General features: G+C 35.7%; 1 protein-coding gene across 1 annotated transcript in view; it reads left to right on the top strand.

The window, feature by feature from the left end:
- LOC136026030 (unconventional myosin-XVIIIa-like) overlaps positions 1 to 22544 on the top strand; it is a 381572-nt gene that overhangs the window by 230298 nt on the left and 128730 nt on the right. Inside the window, exons 20-21 of the mRNA XM_065702187.1 lie at positions 4133 to 4276; positions 14424 to 14513. Coding sequence (XP_065558259.1) covers positions 4133 to 4276; positions 14424 to 14513 — 234 coding nt within the window. The remainder of the gene's footprint in view (positions 1 to 4132; positions 4277 to 14423; positions 14514 to 22544) is intronic.

The following is a 22544-nucleotide window of genomic DNA, read 5'->3' as shown; positions in this document are numbered from 1 at the left end:
TTTAAACTGAAACGAAGTGGAATTATTATTTTTTTTACAATATCAGTGAGCAGAACGTACTCCAAAATTCAACTTTAAGAACGTCGACAGTATGGGTCGATAACTTTACAAATACTATGGATCTTTGTCGCGTTTTAGAACAAAAGGAACGTTACCCGTCAGGAAACTACTCAGACCCGATGCCTCGTTCAAATTTGAGTTGAGAAGTTGAATACAGGGCGTAAATTGAGGAGTGAATTGCACATGTCCTTTCCTTATTTTGTCCCCCCCCCTTAGGGTTTGCAAAATACCTTTTTGGTGTATTTTGATCAATTTCCCCCCCCCCCCCCCCTCTAGAATTTCCTAAATTGACGCCATATGTCGAATGTAGTTTCAATCAGTCAGAAGAAACAACAATAAAATGAAAATAGCCTTTTTCGTTTTTATGGCACTTGGTATTAACCAAGCGACATATAGCAATCGCAAATTCTGTCGGTCTGTCGGTCCCGGTTTTGCTACTTCAGGAACTTCCAGGTAAGCTAGGACGATGAAATTTAGCAGGCGTATCAGGGACCGGACCAGATTAAATTAGAAATAGTCGTTTTCCCGAATTAGAAAAAGTCGTTTTGACCATCTGGGGGGGGGGGGAATGGGGGACCCGTTAATTCGGAAAGAATAGAAAAATTCAAATATTTTTAACTTATGAACGGTTGATCATATGTTAACGACATTTGATGTTTGGAAGGATATCGTGTCTCAGAGTTGTTATTTTAAATCCTAAGCGGATCTGGTGACATTGGGGGGAAGTTGGGAGGGGGAAGCCTAACATCTTGGAAAACACTTAGAGTTGAGGGATCGGGATGAAACTTAGTGGGAAAAATAAGTACAAGTCCTAGATACATGATTGACATAACCAGAATGGATCCGCTCTCTTTGGGGTATTTAGGGGGGGGGTTAATTTTAAAAAATTAGAAAAAATGCGGTATTTTTAACTTACGAACGGGTGATCGGATCTCAATAAAATTTGATATTTAGAAGAATATCGTTTCTCAGAGATCTTACTTTAAATCCCAACCGGATCTGGCGTCATTGGGGAGGAACTTGGGAGTAGGAAACCTAAAACTTGGAAAACACTTGAGTGGAGGGTTCGGGATGAGACTTGGTGTGGAAAATAAGCACAAGTCCTACATACATGATTGACATAACCGGAATGGATCCGCTCTCTTGGGGTAGTTGGGGGGGGGTAATTCTGAAAAATTAGAAAAAATGAGGTATGTTTACCTTACGAACGGGTGATTGGATCTCAATGAAATTTGATATTTAGAAGGATATCGTGTCTCAGAGCTCTTATTTTCAATCCTGACTGGATCTGTTGACATTGGGGGAAGTTTGGGGTGGGGGAACCTAAGATCATGGAAAACGCTTAGATTGAAGGGATTGGGATGAAACTTGGTGGGCAAAATAAGCAGAAGTCTTAGATTGTGATTGGCATAATTGGAACGGACCCGCTCTGTTGGGGGGGGGGCATAATTCTGAAAAATTGGAAAAAATGACGTATTTTTCACTTACAAAGGAGTGATCGGATCTTCATGAAACTTCATATTTAGAAGGACCTCGTAACTCAGATCGCTTATTTTAAATCTCAACTGGATCCAGCGTAATTGGGGGGGGGGGGGCAGTTGGGGGAGTGGAAATCTTAAAAAATACTTAAAGCGGTGAGATCAGGATGAAACTGGATGGGAAGAATAAAAACCTGTCTAAGATACGTGACTGACATAACCGGACCGGATATGCTCTCTTTGGTGTAGTTGTGGGAGGGGTAATTTTGAAAATTGAGGTATGTGTAACTTACGAAAGGGTGACCAGATCTTAATGAAATGTGATATTTAGAAGGATCTTGTGCTTTAAAGCTCTAATTTTAAATTCCAACCAGATCCTGTGACATTGGGGGGAGTTGGAGGGGAAACCGGAATTCCTGGAAAACCGGAAAATTGGGGTATTTTATCTTACGAATAGGTGATCGGATCTTAATGAAATTTGATATTTAGAAGTAATTCATGCCTCAGAGCTCTTATTTCCAATCACGACCAGATCCTTGACATTAGGGGGAGTTGGAAGGGGAAATCTTGGAAAACACTTGGAATGGAGGAATCGGGATGAAGCTTGGTGGATAGAATAAGCAAATGTCCGTGATACGTGTTTGAAGGAACCGCACTGGATTCGCTCTCTTTGGGGGAGTTGGGGGCAGGGGTTAAGTGATTTGGTGAGTCAGGTGCTTCTGGACGTGTTAGGACGATGAAAATCGGTAGGCGTGTCAGGGACCTGCACAATTTGACTTGATAAAGTCGTTTTCGCAGATTCGACCATCTGGGGGGCTCAAGGGAGAGGGAAAATTAGAAAAAATTAGGTATTAATAACTTACGAGTGGGGAACGAGAGAAACACGACAAAATTACCGCCTCTAGATATTGAAAAATACATTCCCACAACTAAATATCTTAAGAATCGAGTCGACACGAATCGCAGTTCATATTTTACTTCCGTCTGTTTTTAATCATGCCTACATATATGAGTAGATGAGGGAGTTATTTATTTGTCTTTAGAACCCTGACACTAACTAAAAACCCGAGAGTTCTTTTTGTTTTCTTCCGCTTCCTTGAAGCAATCTTTCTAGAATTTTCTCCGTGGTTAATGGTTTGAAACTTAGAGTGTATTATTAAGTCCACATTTTCCAGTTATTTTATGGGGTCTTTAAGTCAATCTTAGAAAGGTCCTCCTTCATTTGCTGGCTTCCACTGTAATAGCTGATGTGCAACTGTGCCATGTTCGATTATTGTTAGTTTTGCTGGATTTATTGCCTGTACTAACGATTGAACTTTTATGAACTATATATATATATATATATATATATATATATATATATATATATATATATATATATATATTATGTGTATGTATGTATGTATATATGTTTTCTGTGGAGCGAGGAATGTGCCCTCGGGTGCTAGTATAGTGTTCTAGACTTGTGCATCTGAGACTTAGAGGCTATTGAAATATCATAGATAACTTCATCCCTATTTTGATATATATTTTGATATATGATATTTTGATAAAGGTTTCATCCCTATTTGGAACTGTTTTACTTTCGTTATTGAAATATCATCTCAATAGTCTAAAGCTAATTAGCTATATCCGAAATTTTGCTTTGTGACCTTTTGACCCTGTTCGGACTAAAATGGTTTCGAGGGAAAATGGTAAAAATCTACACTTTGCTGGATCTGAGTCTACGTTTTGGACTTGTCGTTAACTCCGTCAAAATATCGAAAATGGATTTTCCGTCGAAATATCGAAAATGGATTTTAAGGGTACTGTTTTCACGTTCCCCAAGAGTGCTGTTCTGACAAATCCTGAATGAAGGAGTTTAGCGAGTATCCCTCTTTTTTTGCTCCTTCATATTTGTTTGTAGGAACTCTTATTGAGAATTAGAAAAATCGGCCTAAAAAAAAAAAACTTGTTGAGAATTCACTACCACACGGAAACATACATCGAACCACAGAAAGGTCCATCGGCCCTCATCTCTAATTGTTGATGAATAATTGTACACCGTTGTATATAAATCAATGAAGCTTCAATTATTTGTTGGATAGCTCTTCTTGTTTCTTCCTTCTGGCTATAAAACCTCTTGTTTTCCAAGTTTTTCTTCTTTGTTCTCGATCTCTCTAAAATTTGCTTAAATTTACCTTAAATTTACCTAAATCACACTAAAGAATATAAAAGAAAATGAACAATTTAGTTTTGTCGAGATTATTACTACCAGACAGGTCGTCCATTTTATGGAAAAAATTGCAAACGCTGTTCTGTTGGGAAATTATTACAAGTTCAATAGGGATGCTAAGAAAATACTTGCAAAACTGAAAAAACAACAATCGCATTTGAAGCAGCAGAAGAAAATTTCCCAACTGGTTGAAAAAAGCTTACATGTGGTAAGACAGAAGCATTATAAAAAAACGTCAAAGTACAAGGCTTAAATCCAAAACTTTGAATTGGATTCTTACCTATCGCACTCTGCCAACTGGACTAAACCTATGACTTGGTTTTGTGTCGCATATGTAGTTAATGAAAGTGGAAGAGTACATTGATATGTTGTGTTTTAGGTAGAGGACACAGTAGTACGTTGCGTTCAGCGCAATGTTCGAAAACTGCTTGGAGTCCGTGAATGGCCTTGGTGGCGTCTCTTAATCAAACTTTCTCCTCTTTTGAATGTTCACCGGACAGAAGAGGAGCTTCGCTCTGCTACGGTAAGATTACATCTCATGAATATAACCTATTTATCTAGGTAGGTAGGAAGGTAGGTTTTATTTTTACCTCCAACATAAACATAAATAAAAATGATGTCACTAATAAATTATTGCAGCAAAAAGAAAGTCCTGAGGACTTGTACTGCAAATTCATGTTATGATTTATATCTTATAAATAAATATCTAAACATAACAACTCATGATTATCCACCTAGCCTTTCTTAAATATGAAAACAACACATACACATGAACACAATACAACAAAATAATCCTATTAAATATTATTTACCGGTTCCAGCCCCCACCCCACCCGAAAATACTGCGAAAGAAACATCAAGAACCTCCTGCCCTTGAAAACCTGTTAGTTAAATAAAGTGTTTTCAATTTATTTTTAAACTTTTATAAAGTTACAGACTCCCTGATGCTAGCCGGCAGACTATTCCAAACAGAAGGCCAAATTTATCAAACAGAAGGCTTTGGCTTCTCGCTATACCCATTAAGGATTTTCTCTCAGAAAAAGAAAAGCCAGCTTTTTATTGCACTTGGTATTAATCAAATGATTTATAGCGATTGCAAATTCTGTCGGTCTGTCGGTCGGTCTGTGTATTGATCTGTCGGTCTGTCTGTCCCGGTTTTGCTAATTTAGACACTTCCTGATAAGCTAGGACGATGAAATTTGGCAGTTGTATCAGGTACCAGACAAGATTAAATTAAAATAGTCGTTTCCCCGATTCGAGCTCGGGGTGGGGGGGGGGGTAATTACGAAAAAAATAGAAAAAATTAGTTATTTTTAACTTACGAATGGCTGATCGGATCTAAATGAAAATTCATATTTGGAAGGACCTTGTATCTCAGAGCTCTTATTTTAAATCCTGACTGGATCCGGTGACATTGGGGGGAAGTTGGAGGGGAAAACCTAAAATCTTGGAAAACGCTTGGAGTGGAGGGGTCGGGATGAAACTTGGTGGAAAAACTAAGCACGAGTCCTAGATACGTGATTGATATAAATGGAATGGACCTGCTCTCTTTGGGGGAGTTGGGGGGAGGGTTATTTCTGAAAAATTAAAAAATATAGTATTTTTATCTTATGAAGGAGTGTTCGGATTTGAATGAAATTTCATATTCAGAAGGACCTCGTAACTCAGATTTCATGTTTTAAATTCTGATTGAATCCAGTGTCACTGGGAGCAGCTGGGGGGGGGGGGGGACCAGAAATCTGGAAAAGGCTTAGAGTGGAAAAATCAGGATGAAACTTGGTGGTAAGAATAAGCATAAGTCCAAGATGCGCGACTGACACAATTGGACCAGATCCACTCTTTGGGAGAGTTGGGAAGGGGGGAAATTGAGAAAACTTAGAAAATATGAGGCATTTGTAACTTACGAATGGGTGATCAGATCTTAATGGAATTGGATATTTAGAAGGGCCTTGTGCTTCAGACCTCTCATTTTAAATCTTGACCATACCTAGTGACATTGGGGGGAGTTTGGGGGGGGGGGAAACGTGAAAATTGAGGTATCTTCATCTTACGAATGGGTAATCAGATCTTGATGAAAATTAATAAATAGAAAGATCTTATGTTTCAGATGCTCTATTTTTAATTCGAATCGGATCTGGGGACATAGGGAGCTGGAGGGGGGAAATATAAATCTTGGAAAACGGAGTGGAGTGGGAGTGGAGAGATAGGGAAAAAACTTGATGGGAAGAATAAGCACAGGTTCTAGATAAGTGATTGATATAATTGCAACGGATCCGCTCTCTTTGGGTGAGTTGGGGGGTGTTAATTCGGAAAAATTAGAAAAATTTAGGTATTTTTAACTTAAAAACGGGTGACCAGATCTTAATAAAATTTGATATTTAGAAGAAATTCATTTCCCAGAGCTCTTATTTTAAATCTCGATCAGATCTGGTGAAATTGGGGGGAGATGGAGGAGGAAACCAGAAATCTTGGAAAACGCTTAGAGTGGAGAGATTGGGATCAAACTTGGTGGGTAGATTAAGCAAATGTGTTAGATACGTGATTGACGTAACAGTACTGGATCCGCTCTTTTTGAGGTAGTTTGGGAGGGGGTCTAGTGCTTTGCGGAGTTTGGTGCTTCTGGATATGCTAGGACGATGAAAATTGGTAAGAGTGTCAGGGACCTGGACATATTGACTTGATAAAGTTGTTTTTTCCCGATTTGACCATCTGAGGAGCTGAAAGGAGGGGGAAAAGTAGAAAAAAGAGGTATTTTGAACTTACGAGTGGGTGATCGGATCTTAATGAATTTTGATATTTAGAAGGACCTTATGTCTCAGAGCTCTTATTTTAAATCCCGACCGGTATTAAGCCTCTGATATTCCTGTTAAATCAATCTATTGATTCTTAGAATTTTGCCAGAACTCATGCCATATGAGCTCTTGGCTCTTGGCTCTTTCGACCTCGTCACAAGTACCATATGAGCTCTTAGCTTTCGTTTCGTTACTACACATCAATGAACTCTAAGGCTTTAATCTTTTTAAAACCATATGCTAATTCCTTCAAGCCAAAGTTCAACAGCCGTACAAATTCTAGTGTTTAGCCAAGGTTGGATACTCATGATATCCCTGGCCCATGAGTTTCTGGGGCTAAAAAAGCAAAAGGAGCCCAAGAACTCTGCCCTTTTTATTCATTTTTTTTTATTTCCTGCTTTTGTTGATAGCTTTATTTTATGTTTTTCCTGCTTGTGAAAGCACGGATGGTCTCTGTGTTATTTATTTGAACAAAATTATTATCATAACTAAACCCACTGATGCTTAGAGGCCTAATCCATAAGGGAAAAGGGGGGGGGGGAGTATCAATGGGAGAGAGGTAGATGACATTCTTCCCCAAGATTTTTTCTATCCCTAGTTTTGAAAAATAATATTTTTGCGTGTTCGTTTAAAAATTTCTTTTTTGATATTTTCATTGAACTAGCAAACACAAGAAAATAGCTACCCCTCATAGACTTTGGAAACGTTGTGTCTTCCACTAGAGGGGGACACAAAAGATGTGTTATTTTCGATGGTTTGAATAAGTTTCATTTTTACTATTGAGTCATTTTTTTGGCTTACTCACTACCTTGTTTTAATTGGTGTAAAAGACTTCAACCAAATGCAACATAATTTGTTAAACAATCCAGACATCAACAAAAATAAGACTTCAACACATTCCCCTTTTTTGTATTCTATGTATTAAGAAACAGAAGGATCTCATCAGATATTTGGTATTTTTATTAATTGCAACCCCCACTGTTAGGGGTATTTCCAGAGGGTTTGTGTACCGGATTTCAACCCCCTCCCTGCGCCCTCAAATATTTCTCTGATTCGCAAATTGGTAGTAAAATGGGGGTAAAACGACTATATCTCCGAAAATTTAAAAAAAATCTCTCACACGTAAATTGGTCTAAAAATTCGGGTGAAAAATTCTCAACTCCCCACCCAGAGGAAAGTTCTTTTGCCCCTCCCTCCCTCTTTCCGACAACAGTCACGGGCATGGTCGTGCTTCATGTATCTCCAACTCGCTGATTCAACCTGTATAATCGCCATTATTACGCAAGATAAAGTAAAACCAAATAACTAATCAAGTGTTTTCTTTCCATCACAAACATGTACTTGATTGAAAAAACTTAAAGGCTATGTGATACCCTAAAAAATCCCCTTTTTTGTCCATTATGAACTTTTTCAGTTTATATGGAGAAAATATTTAAAATTGATTGGGCGGTCTTGCCATAATCTATACAGCTTGGATAAGAGATCCGAATAAACGACAGAAAACTAAAAGTTGGCTCCTAGTTTCTCGGAAATCTTAAAAAAAAACTATTTAACTTTTCTCGTTTAGAGTTGAAGATTGAGATATTCAGTTCTAGTTAAACTTGCTATAGTAGAAAGCGTGAAGTTTGTTTTTTTGATGAAACAGATCAGAATTTTCTTTTTAATGTTCAGGAACGTTGAAAAATATTTTTTGGCATAACTCCTTAGAAATGCTGAAAATCAGCTCAAAGAAAATATCATTTGATTAATTTGGCATCTTCGGGAGTTTCCCATGGATGCTATCCGCTTTGATTGAAAACCTTGCTGACACTAGGGACGTTTTATTTATGCTTTAGGTACATTGAGAATAGACAGCGCTTTGCAAGTAATTATTAAAGATTATATTATTCTTTATGTAAAACTAGCCTTTCTTTAGCTTTTCAAACTACTGGTAAATCCAACATCCCTTATCAACATTTACCAAATTTTAAGCAAATACAATTTAAAAAATTTGGCAACTTTGGGAGTTCTCTGTGGTGTTGGGAGAGTTAGCCAATTGTCCCTTTGTCTTAGTCAGCCGAAGCTGAGGCTTGCAAATAGTTTTTGATGTGTCGCATCGCCTTAAATTCCATAATGAAGGTTTAATTATTGTCAAACACCAATGAGATGCTCAATGTATTATTTGGTATTGAAGCAAAAAGTCAATGCAAAGCTACATGCCCTTAATGAATAGGTTGTATCTTTTGCGCTTAGAAAATCTTTAGGTTAAGCACATAGAAAGTTGTAGTGAAAAGAGAAGTGCGGGGGGATGGTAGCTTCTCTTGTATAGTAGATACTTCTTATTCATTTTACGTTAGATTATCGCTCTGAAAGCTATTAAATAACAAAAAAACAAGTTATTTCGACTGAAATTAAGGAATACCATCAAATCTTAAGACGAACAGAAACTATTCCGTATGTGAGGGAGGTTACTCCCTCCTAAATGCCTCGCTTTTCACGCTGAACTTATTTTGTGCATCGAAAAAGTATCTTGTTTTAATAAAACGGCTGTTGTGTTTCAGGAGTCGTTCTTAATGAATTATGACAAAAAGTCAGAATATAGCCTAAAGAGCAAGGTATTTAGAAGGGAGTAACTCCCCTTCTATACGGAATAATTTATGTTCGTTTTAGGCTTTAATGTTACTCATTAATTTCACTTGAAAAAATTGTTTGTTCTTCATATTTAGTTTCTGATTGTTTTCCAAATCTTGGAAATCCTGCTCCCTCTCCCCACGAAAAAATTCCTTCTTAGAGAGTTCCTCCCGCACAAAATCCCTTCCCCCCCCGGACAATTCCATCGCCATTGAAAATTCTCCCCGGAAAATATCTTGCGAGCCCGGAAAATTTCGGTATTTCTATATTTATTGGTAAATTATGAGAGCTGACTATTGACCATTTGAAAAAAAAAAAAAAAAAAAAAAAAAAAAAAAAAAAATCTATAACGCTTTCAAAAGTACAATTCATTTCATTAAGTTATTGATTCACAAACTAACTAAAACACTCATATTTGTAGGTTGCTTTTCGGCCTTGATTATAATAATTTGAATTTGGAACAAAAAATCTCAATCACGAATTGCTTTATCACAGCAGCCTGAATTCGCTTTCAAAAGCAAGGTAATTCTGATTTTCTCGGCATTATCCCTCTAACAGCTTTCACTAGTCAGCTCCCAAATTACACCCTTCTCTTTTATTGACTTATGGAATATTAAACGAAAAGAAGAATGAAAGAAGAGCTGTTTACCTTTCAAATAACTGTACTAATCCAAACGAGATAGCTGATAATGAAGGGGTTAGGTTTCATCCCTGTTTAAATATAAAAATTAATAGTATTAATTAAATAGAATTAATCATAAAACGAAAGGAAAAAAAAACGTGTAACTGTCAAAAAGAAAATTCAAGTTTAAGTATGTTTTTTTTTTCAGTTAACTGATTACAACCAAGTGGAATTTTGCCTCTTCTGCAGTATGGGAGGGGGAACAGTATGTGTTAGGCAGCTACAAAGTTTTTAAGTATAATAAACATACGGCTAAGTAGAAATCGGTCCTCATATAAAACATGCCCAAACGGTATATATATATATATATATACATATATATATATATATATATATATATATATATATATATATATATATATATATATATATATATATATATATATATATATATATATATATATATATATATATATATATATATATATATATATATATATATATACAAGAGAATTAGAAAAATTTTACAATTGATTTGAATGTTGGCTCAAAATATTTAAACTAGAATTAACTTTGTCTGAACTATTTTGTGGTTGAATTTCAAAGTTGAGCTGAGGATCGCAATTATTCTTTCAGTCAGTTCGCAATCAAATAAATCAGTTTATTCTCAGAATACCCAAAAAACACAATTCAAACTTCTGGCCCCACAAAAGGCTCTACGGCCTATATGTGCAAGGGGAAAAACTGCACAACTAAATTAACACATAATAAAATTAGTTAAACACTAATGAAAAACTGTCGTCCATCTTTCAAAACCAGATTAAACCAAGCCACGAGAAATACTTTGCACAAGGAAAACACTACTCACAACAAAAAATTTCAACCCAGCCTAGGGACATCCATCCCATCTTGAAAAAAAAAATGAATAGTAGACATAATTAATCTAGACGTTAAAAAAATTTAGATCCTTTTGAAGGTGCCAAACTAGTGACATTCGGGACCAGATCCATGTAGGGCATTCTACACGATATGACAAGCAGTTATCTCATTGAGATTGGACCTCACCGATGGAGCAAATGGAATATTAATATTCTTTGAATTAAGAAGATGATGTGTAGACTGATCAGTGACAGAAGATGTAATAGTTTTTAAGGCCATAGGATCCCCATGGAGTTGAAGAAAAGTGAAAGAAGAATACAAAAGAATTTAGAGTGACTGTAGATCAAGTAATGGGCTAGTTGAATCATTATTTATTTCCTGTACAAGGATCCTTGACCTATCATGTAACTTTGGCAGTGATTCCAAAAAAAGAAAGAGACAAAACGTGAAACAGCTTCAAATGCCATGAAGTGTTACGAGAAATTGATAGAAGCAGAAAAAAGACTGACCATTCAAATCAAAGGATTGTTGTACAAGAAAAGGAAATGTTGGGCACCTTTCAAGACACAAGAAAATGTCCTTGCTGTCACGCAATTTTTAGCATAGCACAAACTAGCCTCAAGAGGGACCCTCGAAACAGATTACATACTATACAACGGAAACTACTTAGGTCTTGTGAAACTCATAGTCAAGTTTGATCCAGTAATGAAACATTTCAAGAGTTATAATTTAAAAAAAAATAAAAAAAATTGTGTGTCGTTTGTTAGGAAACCCCTCCAAAACGAGCTTTTTTCCTTAAAGGGAAATAAAGTACGGGGGAAAAATTTAAACAGAGTCGAAAAAAAAGCAAAGTACTTTGCATTAGTTCCAGACTTCACTCTAGATTTAGGCAGAAAAGAATACTTTTTTATATTCATGCGAAATATCCATGCAAAAAGTGACAAAATAGTAGAAATATGTGAAAGTTTCGTTGGCTTTGTTGAAATCGCAGACGCCAATGGCAAAGGCATATCTGAAACCGTTTTTAAGGCCTTAGAAAAACTATAATCTTGAAATTTAAAATTCTAGAGACCAAGGCTACGACAACGAGGCCAGCATGAAGGATAAACATTATGGGTTACAGAAATGGATCAGCAAATAAAATAAAAGAGCCTTTTTTGTCCCTTGTGACTGCCACAGCTTATACTTCAGGGTTTGTGATGCAGGTTTCTGAAGTTTTCAGTTCCAAAAGTGACATAACCATAGCTAGAGCTTGCTCCTAGAGTGTCTTTTGACGTCTGAAGACTGGGCCTTTAACTGGGCATATTTCGCCATTGAAAGATCTCTATATAACACGGTTGGACCACGAATCAACTCACTGAAAATAGTTGAGATATCAGATTGTCCAAGTTCACCTAGCTCTCTGCGATCTTCAGGATGATCTCTCATTAGATTAGAAGCAAAGCAAACTCTTTGGCCACAACGCTTGCAGTCATGACATCTTTTTTTAAATTAACTTGGTCAGTAAGATGCTACAATCAAAGGTTATCAGCTTTCCTATAATTGTAAACACTTTCTAAACCTGAATATCCGAATTCTTGTTTAGCTCTATTATTCTGGATATCCAGACTAGGTGTGATTTTAAGACAAAATCCATAAAACAGCAAAAATCTACCAGGGACAGTGAAAATGGAAATTTTATATATATATATATTTTTTTTATTGGTCGAGTGGAAACTTACACACAGTTTCAAACAGCTTACACACAGCTTGAAGATTAGGATTTTTTGTTTCTCGAATAACCTGGCATGGCGTACTCTTTCAAATCAACTTGGTCAGTAAGATGCTACAATCAATGGTGATAAGCTTTCCTAAAATTGTAGACTGGTTGAAATCCATTTCAAAGTTTTAATCGACTATCATTAGAATCGATATTGTATCTAATTTGGTGAAAGTGAAAACGTTAGCTGAGTAGCAGAACGTTTAAGTGAAATTCAAAATCACAAGACTCAGGAAGAAGAAGAAACATTTTGACTATAAAGGTAGAGACGTATATCTTACTGGCCCACAAGAAAAATTTAAAGTTGATTTCTTCTTATCGATAGTCGATTCTGCTTACTCAGTTGTGGAAGAAAAGTTTGAGCATACTTCAAAATTTTAATTTTGAACTCCTATAACTGAATAACTGCCCGAACTGAACTGACTACTGAACTGCTTAACTGAATAACTGCTGAACTGAATAACTGCCCGATCGACAAAGACTTTATCAAATGTAAACAGATTGTATAGTTAATATAAAATGGAAATGATCAAGGTGACATTAGAGGGGACGAACTCTGAGACGAGCTGGTTTCTCCTCGAGCTTTTATTAGTTCATCAATTATACTATATGTTCAATTACATGAACTATATATCAATATATATGGAAGAAAATTTCCATAAAGGGGAGGCAGGATTTTTTAGCATTATTTAAAAAAACTATATGAATTATATATCAATAGCAATAAATAATTTTTTTTTAATTTCATAGACTTCTCCTTAGAAGCCTAATTTTAAAATTTAGTTGAATATCCTTAAATTTAACGTAAAATTGCTATAAACTACAACTAAGAATATTGAACCTGTTAAAGTCAATCAATAATAAACAAATTGAGACATCAACTTAATGTTCTAAGTGGTGCAAAAGCGCACAAAAACAATGTTTTTAGACCTTAAATTTCTATTTTTATGCCCCAGACTCCCCACCATTGGGGGGATAAAATGCGAGTCTTGCATACTTGTAATTTTCACCTTAGACCAGCCTTGAAATTAAAGATAATTTGTTAAAAACTAATAGATAACCGTAACAACCGAGATAATAAATCGCAAAATTCAACACAACAGTCTAATCGATTGAATAAGGAAAATGGAAAGAGAAATGCAAGAAACAAGGAAAAATATTTCCTTGAATAACCATTTTGAATAAAATGGTGTATTTATTATGTGGATTGTAAGTTATGAAACATTTTACATATTATTTAATATGTAAAACAATTTTGTGGATCGCCAGCTCTATCTTAAGAAGATATTTTCTAAAATATTTTTAGTGAAATTTTCCTATTTATGGTCCTGTTTAGAAAATAATAATAATGAAGATTGAAAAATAATCTTCTCCTTTTTTTGACCAAATTTCGTAAAGGAATTCAAAATATTGGATTGTTAACGATATCAGTAAGAAAAAAAAAGAAAAAAAAATCAGTTATAAACTAAAACAATACAACAGACATGCTCTGTCAAAACATTATTCTACTTTGTATGACCGTTATTTCCTTTATGTTTCAGGCCTCATCCCTATTCTTATGAAAGGTAATTTAGATAGATTACAAGCAAAGTGTTTTAATTTTTTCCAAATTCTTCTTTATCTTCCACCTTGGACAAAACTGGTTTCTTGTGAGTAATTTGGATGTTTTATTTGGTCTTTTAATAATTTTTTTTTCGGTATATTCTTAGGTATATTAATTTTTTGTTAATTAGTTATTTTTCTCCTTTTTTTGGTACTATGTTTTGTGCCTGTTGGTTATAAACAAAGAAATTTACTAATGATTGTCTCTTTCTAACCCTACATTGATAAACGTCTTAATCCTTCCCCCCCCCCTACTTTGTCTCTGTTCTTGTGAGCTGACACGGTATGATGGTTAACCGTTGATTGAGGCAGAAAAATATTGGGATGATTGTAATTTATTTTATTTGCTAGTTAAGACATTAAAATAGATTATATACGAAGCTTTTCAATTTTCGTTTTATTTTAGGATGAATTGACGACCCTGCGCTCACGACTGGATATTCTCGAAAAAGAGAAAACTGAATTGAAAATGCTGAGCAATAAGCTAGAAATTAAGGTATGGCTATGTTTTTAACCTCTCAAAAAAGGAAAATAAATTTTCTAATTAATCATTTGTATTTTGTTTATTCTGTCATGTCAAAATTTGTTTTTTAGAAAAAAAGGCTTATACTTTTCCTATTATGTGTTCAAGGTTCGATTGCAACCAGGGTATTTTTTTCTTTTCCTGTTTTTTACTCAGAAAGGTGACAAAGAAGACATAATTTCAAACTCGTGACCTGTCTAAATGATTTTTTACGCAAAAAAAAAAATCTCGTTTTTGAGATTTGTTTCATACAAAAACAAATAAATAATTATTGCTTGTTTAAAATTATATATATATATATATATAGATATATATACTAGCTGTTGGGGTGGCGCTTCGCGCCACCCCAACACCTAGTTGGTGGGGGCGCTTCGCGCCCCCCCAAGCCCCCCCGCGCGCGTAAGTCGTTACGTGCCATATTAGTTACGCGCCATTGTAGTTGTGTCCCTATGTCCCACCTGTGAATATAGATATATATATATATATATATATATATATATATATATATATATATATATATATATATATATATATATATATATATATATATGTTTTTAACTACGTAAACCTTGCGAATATACAACATTCTTTGCTGTCCCATTGTCTGTGCATATAAATAGATTTTCAGGTTTACCGACTCTTGAACATGCAACATATAATGGTCCATGGGAAAACAATCCGTATTCAGATCTATACCTCATGATTCTAATGATTGCCCTTGAGCTTTGTTGATGGTGATTGCTAATCGACCATTCCCTGAGTCGCCATCGTCATTTATATATCCCCCTGTGCACCCCGGCGTCCCCTTTGTAGTTATGTCCCTGTGTCCCGGTCGTCATTTATATTCCCTGTGTCCCGGTCGTCATTTGTGTCCCGGTGTTCCAGTCTGTGATTTCTCTTTGAGTGTCCCGGGCGTCATTTATATTCCTTGTGTCCCGGTGTCCCGGTCGTCATTTATATCCCCCTGTGCCCCCCGGCGTCCCCATTGTAGTTGTGTCCCTGTGTCCCGGTCGTCATTTATATTCCCTGTGTCCCGGTCGTCATTTGTATCCCGATGTCCCGGTCTGTATATACATTCGTTTTTTAGTTTTGTTTTTCTCCTTTATTTTTTCCTTTTTTCTTTTTTTTCTTTTTTAGTTTATTTAGATTTTTAGATTTTTTAGTTTTTTTATTAGTTTTTAGTTTTTTTGTAGTTTTTACCATTTTTTTAGTTTTTTTAGTTTTTTTTTTTTTACTTATGTCCTGGTCGTCATTTATACTCCCTGTGTCCCGGTCGTCATTTGTGTCTCGGTGCTTTGTTGATTGCTAATTTATATTATATTTATATTTATATTTTTTATATTTATTAATATTTTTTTAGTTTTCTTTTTCTCTTATTTTTCAGTTTTTCCTTTTTTTAGTTTTTTCTTTTTTAGTTTTTAGTTTTTTTTTGTTTTTTACCTTTTTTTAGTTTTTTTAGTTTTTTTTAGTTTTTTAGCTTTTTTAGTTTTTTTTATTAGTTTTTAGTTTTTTTTTTTAGTTTTTGCCTTTTTTTAGTTTTTTCAGTTTTTTTTAGTTTTTAGTTTTTTACCTTTTTTTAGTTTTTTTTAGTTTTTTAGCTTTTTTAGTTTTTTTTCTTTTTAGTTTTTTTTTGTAGTTTTTACCTTTTTTAGTTTTTTTTCTTCTTTTGTATTAGTGTGAAATAATTCAGACGTCATATGCGGACAAACACGACGTCACTCGACAGACAGACAGACAGACATAACCCACAAACAACTTATTTTTATATATATTTATTCATATTTTTTTAGTTTTCTTTTTCTCTTTTATTTTTCAGTTTTTTCCTTTTTTTAGTTTTTTTCTTTTTTAGTTTTTAGTTTTTTTTAGTTTTTTACCTTTTTTTAGTTTTTTTTAGTTTTTTTAGTTTTTTAGCTTTTTTAGTTTTTTTATTAGTTTTTATTTTTTTTGTAGTTTTTGCCTTTTTTTATTTTTTTCAGTTTTTTTTTAGTTATTAGATTTTTACCTTTTTTTAGTTTTTTAGCTTTTTTAGTTTTTTTTTCTTTTTAGTTTTTTTATAGTTTTTACCTTTTTTAGTTTTTTTCTTCTTTTGTATTAGTGTGAAATAATTCAGACGTCATATGCGGACAAACATGACGTCACCTGATCCACAGATCCACACACAGACAACTTATTTTTATATATATAGATATATATATATATATATATATATATATATATATATATATATATATATATATATATATATATATATATATATATATATATATATATAAATAAGTTGTCTGTGTGTGTGTCGAGTGACGTCATGTTTGTGTGTCGACTGACGTCATGTTTGTCAACTGACGTCATTATAAGGATTGAGCTGTATGCGTCATGAAGTTGTTTGTCGACTGACGTCATGTTTGTCAACTGATGAAATTACATACCGGGACACCGGGACACAAATGACGACCGGGACATCTATCTATCTATATATATAAAAATAAGTTGTCTGTGTGTGTGTGTCGAGTGACGTCATGTTTGTGTGTCGACTGACGTCATGTTTGTCGACTGACGTCATTATAAGGATTGAGCTGTATGCGTCATGAAGTTGTTTGTCGACTGACGTCATGTTTGTCAACTGATGAAATTATATACCGGGACACCGGGACACTCAAAGAGAAATTACAAACTGGGACACCGGGACACAAATGACGACCGGGACACAGGGACACATCATTAGAATAATGAGGTATAGATCTGAATACGGATTGTTTTTCCCATGGACAATTATATGTTGCATGTTCAAGAGTCAGTAAACCTGACAATCTATTTATATGCAACATATATATATATATATATATATATATATATATATATATATATATATATATATATATATATAAGCTGTTGGGGTGGCGCTTCGCGCCACCCAAACACCTAGTTGGTGGGGCGCTTCGCGCCCCCCAAGGCCCCCCGAGCGCGTAAGTCGTTACGCGCCATATTAGTTACGCACCATTGTAGTTGTGTCCCTGTGTCCCACCTGTGAATATAGATAGATTTATATATGTGTTTCAAACTACGTAAAACTTGCGAATATACAACATTCTTGGCTTTCCCATTGTCTGTGCATATACAAAGCCTTATGTACTAATAATGACGTCATATGCAAACGCTCTTTTTACAAACAAACAAACATGCATACACACAACTCGTTTTTATATAGATAGATAGATAGATAGATACAATACAAATTAACTGCGTAAAACTTGCGAATATACAACTTTCTTCGCTGTTCAATTGTCGCTGCATATAAATAGATTGTCAGGTTTACCGACCCTCGAACATGCAACGTACAATTGTCCATGGGAAAAACAATCAGTATTAAGATCTATACCGCATCTTTCTAATGATTGACCTTGAGCTTTGTTAATGGTGATTGCAAATGCTAATCGAATTGGGAATTGCAATCTTTTAAATTGAAAAGGCAGATCCGTCGGAATCATGGGAATGCGAGGAATAAGAACAGCCTCACCCTCAAAAGGCCCTGTCAAGATTGTGGCCTCTATTAGGTTTTCCATTGTTTTTTTTACGGCAAGTCGCGTGCCATTGCAAAGCTTTGGTGGGTTGATATTTCTTAAAAGTATTATTGGTACGCCTATTGTTAGTTGTAGCACGTGTGGTGGAAACCCTGAAAGATCCACGGAATTTAAAAATTCAGATGGATAATTAACCGCTTCATTTGGTTCTAAAACTGTGTTGACTGACTTGTAAAGGACTGCCTGGTCTCGAATCTTGGTCAAAACAATATTGTTGATTTCGTGGACGTCTATATTTTTGGGTGCAAGAATCGCTCTTTCACTTAGGCATTTATTATTTTTATAATTGTTTAGTATAGTTTAATTAATTGTTTAATATAGATAGATTTATATATGTGTTTCAAACTACGTAAAAATAATTTTTTAGAATATTCGGAAATACTTTTTCAATCAATTCATTTTTGGATTTCACTAAATTACAGAAATCAGCAGGTGTTTTTATAAATTTCTGATGTAAAATCAAAAGTCATATCTGACGTCTCTAACTGTTTTCGATGGAGTATATCTTCGGACATTTTTGACTTATATTTTTCCCATAACTCTGTAGGAGCTGATGGAGAGCAAGTTGTTAAAATGATGCAAAACAATGCACGAATTTGACTTGGAGTTGACGTTTCGCACGCGTCATTGATGCAGTTATCCCAGTGTTGGTCATTTTCCAATAAATTCAGAGCTTGGCATGCACTACGGTAAGTGTCATGTATAGTACCGTTTACAGTTCTCAAATACTCAAAGGATGTCGGACCGGGTACATTCACCAAAAGCAGGCGTAGAAAGAAGCATTCATATTGATTGGGGTGAACGGTGTAGAGTCTTCCTATCGTGGTATCTTTGAAGATGGTAGGTTGGCCGTCGACTGACTTACCCTGTTTTCGACGTTCAAATACTTTATTTTTTGTATTCCACGTTTAATACGAAGTCACTTCAGTATACAGCAGTTTTTTTGCAAAAGAATCATTTTTGCAAAGCGAAAAGAAACCGGTTAACTTTGTATCTACAACGGGGACGCCGGGGGGCACAGGGGGATATATAAATGACGACGGGGACACAGGGAACGTTCGATTAGCAATCACCATCAACAAAGCTCAAGGGCAATCATTAGAATCATGAGGTATAACTAAAAAAAACTAAAAAAAAGTAAAAAACTAAAAACTAGAAAAAAGACCAATTCAAAAACAAGTGTATATACAGACCGAGACACCGGGACACAAATGATGACCGGGACACAGGGAATATAAATGACGACCAGGACACTCAAAGAGAAATTACTGACTGGGACACCAGGAAACAAATGACGACCGGGACAGAGGGAATATAAATGACGACCGAAACACAGGGACACAACTACAACGGGGACACCGGGGGGCACAGGGGGATATATAAATGACGACGGCGAAACAGGGAATGTTCGATTAGCAATCACCATCAACAAAGCTCAAGGGCAATCATTAGAATCATGAGGTATAGATCTGAATACGGATTGTTTTTCCATGGACAATTATATGTTTCATGTTCAAGAGTCGGTAAACCTGACAATCTGTTTATATGCACAGACAATGGGACAGCGAAGAATGTTGTATATTCCCAAGTTTTACATAGTTAAAAACATATAAACATATATATATATATATATATATATATATATATATATATATATATATATATATATATATATATATATATATATATATATATATATATATATATATATATATATATATATATATAGCTGTTGGGGTGGCACTTCGCGCCACCCCAACACCTAGTTGGTGGGGTGCTTCGCGCCCTCCCCAAGCCCCCCCGCGCTTGTAAGTCGTTACGCGCCATTGTAGTTGTGTCCCTGTGTCCCACCTGTGAATATAGATAGATTTATATATGTGTTTCAAACTACGTAAAAATAATTTTTTAGAATATTCGGAAATACTTTTTCAATCAATTCATTTTTGGACTTCACTAAATTACAGAAATCAGCAGGTAGTTGTATACGTCCTGAAATTGAGTCTACTGGGAGCTTTCCGTTTCCAATTTCCAGCAATTGATCTGAAAATGTTTGACCAGAGTCATCGTTTTGCAATCGGACACGCATATTTGTAGTTAATTTTAATGTTTTTATGTGTGCCCATAAATTAGAATTTTTCAGGCAAGCATTCATTTCGTCTGCAGGAGTTGATCTAGGTATTATAGGTAATGTTTGCCTGAAATCTCCCGCAAGCAATATTAATGTGCTGCCAAAGGGTTTCGACTTCCCTCGCAAATCTTTCAAGCATTGATCCAGAACCTCGAGCGATTTTTTGTGTGCCATTGTGCACTCATCCCAAATAATAAGTTTGCATTACTGCAATACTTTACCCATCCCAGATGATTTGGAAATATTGCACGTGGGATTAGTATATGTGCGTGTGGCAAACCTCGTTTTTGCCATTCCGGAGTACATCCAGCATCGCACTGACCCAAACACTTCAAGTTTTACTATGTAGTTTATCAGTGATTTCAACTTTTGCCGGAAGACACGGGCCGTAATGTCATGTCTATGAACCGCCGATTGTCCTTGAAGTAAAAGCTGCAGTATCTCGTCCCAAGATTGATTACATGTAAATGTAATAAATAAATCTGGACGACCATAGAGACGAACATACGCAATAGCATCTTGAGCATATTCATGCATATGACGGGGACTGCCAGCATATGACGAAGGTAAAATTGTTAATCTTCCAACGTTTGTGGTATTACCGTCATTTATAACTGCATTTCGCAAATGAATGTATTGTTCTGAGCGGAGCTTGGTCTGATTCAGTTGGATATATAGCAAACATTCTGATTCAATTTTAGCATACATATCAACGACGAATTGGTGAAACAATTCACGGCATTTTAAAATATAATTTTCTTCATCCTGCCGAATCATTAGTCTATAGGAATAATAATGCATTGCACTGCATTTCTTATTCATTTCTTTGTTAGTGGCTGGATTCATCAATTTAATATTAAAGTGATAGCCGTCGGCTGCATCCCAAAAAATTATAGGAGATTGTAGGGCATCGTAGCATCGATGAGTTTCAGCAATTCTTACCAACTGAGCGTTTCGCTTATGAAGAATAATATCTCGAGATAAAAACTGATCACCGACCATAACGATTGCCACTTCGTCGATAGTTGGAGCATCGTATCTACGCACATGTTGGCCAGGAGGCGTTTTGTCAGCGGAAATAACAATTTTATGCGTATCAGCAGGCATCAAATCGATGGCTGTTTTGAACAGACGCACTATATTATTATTTTCGTGGAAAAGATGTTGCAATTGGGAAACGATTGTCCTTTCAACGTTGGGAGAAATTTCGCAACGTGCATTCAATTCAGAATTTCTATCACTGATGAAGTACAATTGTAAAAATCTATGATTCTCGCCTGAGAATGGTAGAAGGGACCCTGCTCTATGATAAATTTGCTCTTTTACTTTGAAAGTAGACATAAATTGATCTGGATTTTCGATTTGGGCTCCAAACGACGTCACTTGGAAACATGAGTTATATTTTCTGATTTGTGACAAAAAACGCTTAGATTCTGACGTAGTTCCAGTAAGGAAAGTCTTCAATGGCTCTGGTGGTGCAGCCAATAGAGGAAGTTTAACTTTTCCTGAGGCGCAACACATTCCCATTGTTTCACCATTGAATTTCAAGGCCTTGCAATAGGGACAAATTTTAGACATAGTCCCGATTTGAACACATCTACTCAAGCTATAATCATCGACTGGGCTGTACCTGAATGCCAGGCGATAATTTTCAGGTTGCTCTGATTCCTCGGCACGCTTTCTTTTCTTACTTTTTCTATCAGCAGCAAGCCTGATTTCTTGCTGTTCTTGTGATTCCTCGGCACGCCTTCTTTTTTCACTTTCTCTTTTAGCAGCAAGTCTGGTTTCATGTTGCTCTGGTAGTTCCTCGGCACGCCTTCTTTTTTCACTTTCTCTTTTAGCAGCAAGTCTGCTTTCGCGTTGCTCTGGTAGTTCCTCGGCACGCTTTCTGTTCTTTCTTTCTCTATCAGCCTCAAGCCTGTTTCCTTGCTGTTCTTTTGATTCCTCGGCACGCTTTCTTTTCTGACTTTCTCTATCAGCAGCAAGTTTTTTGGCATAGACTCTGAGCATCTTCCTCGGCTGTTGCCATTGTAAGTTCATCAGTCATTTTAAAGTTTAACATTAATAGAATTCTACGTGAACGCATGTCTTAAATATCTTTAATGACGTCACCGCCATAACAAAAATGACGACAACTAACTTCATGACGTCAGTCGACACAGAAACATAACGTCACCTGACAGACACATCCACAGACAACTTATTTATATATATATACTAGCTGTTGGGGTGGCGCTTCGCGCCACCCCAACACCTAGTTGGTGGGGGCGCTTCGCGCCCCCCCCAAGCCCCCCCGCG

Source organism: Artemia franciscana, chromosome 4, assembly GCF_032884065.1.
Source record: "Artemia franciscana chromosome 4, ASM3288406v1, whole genome shotgun sequence".
Taxonomy (NCBI): Eukaryota; Metazoa; Arthropoda; class Branchiopoda; order Anostraca; family Artemiidae; genus Artemia; species Artemia franciscana.
This window is presented reverse-complemented; position numbering and strand designations above follow the sequence as displayed.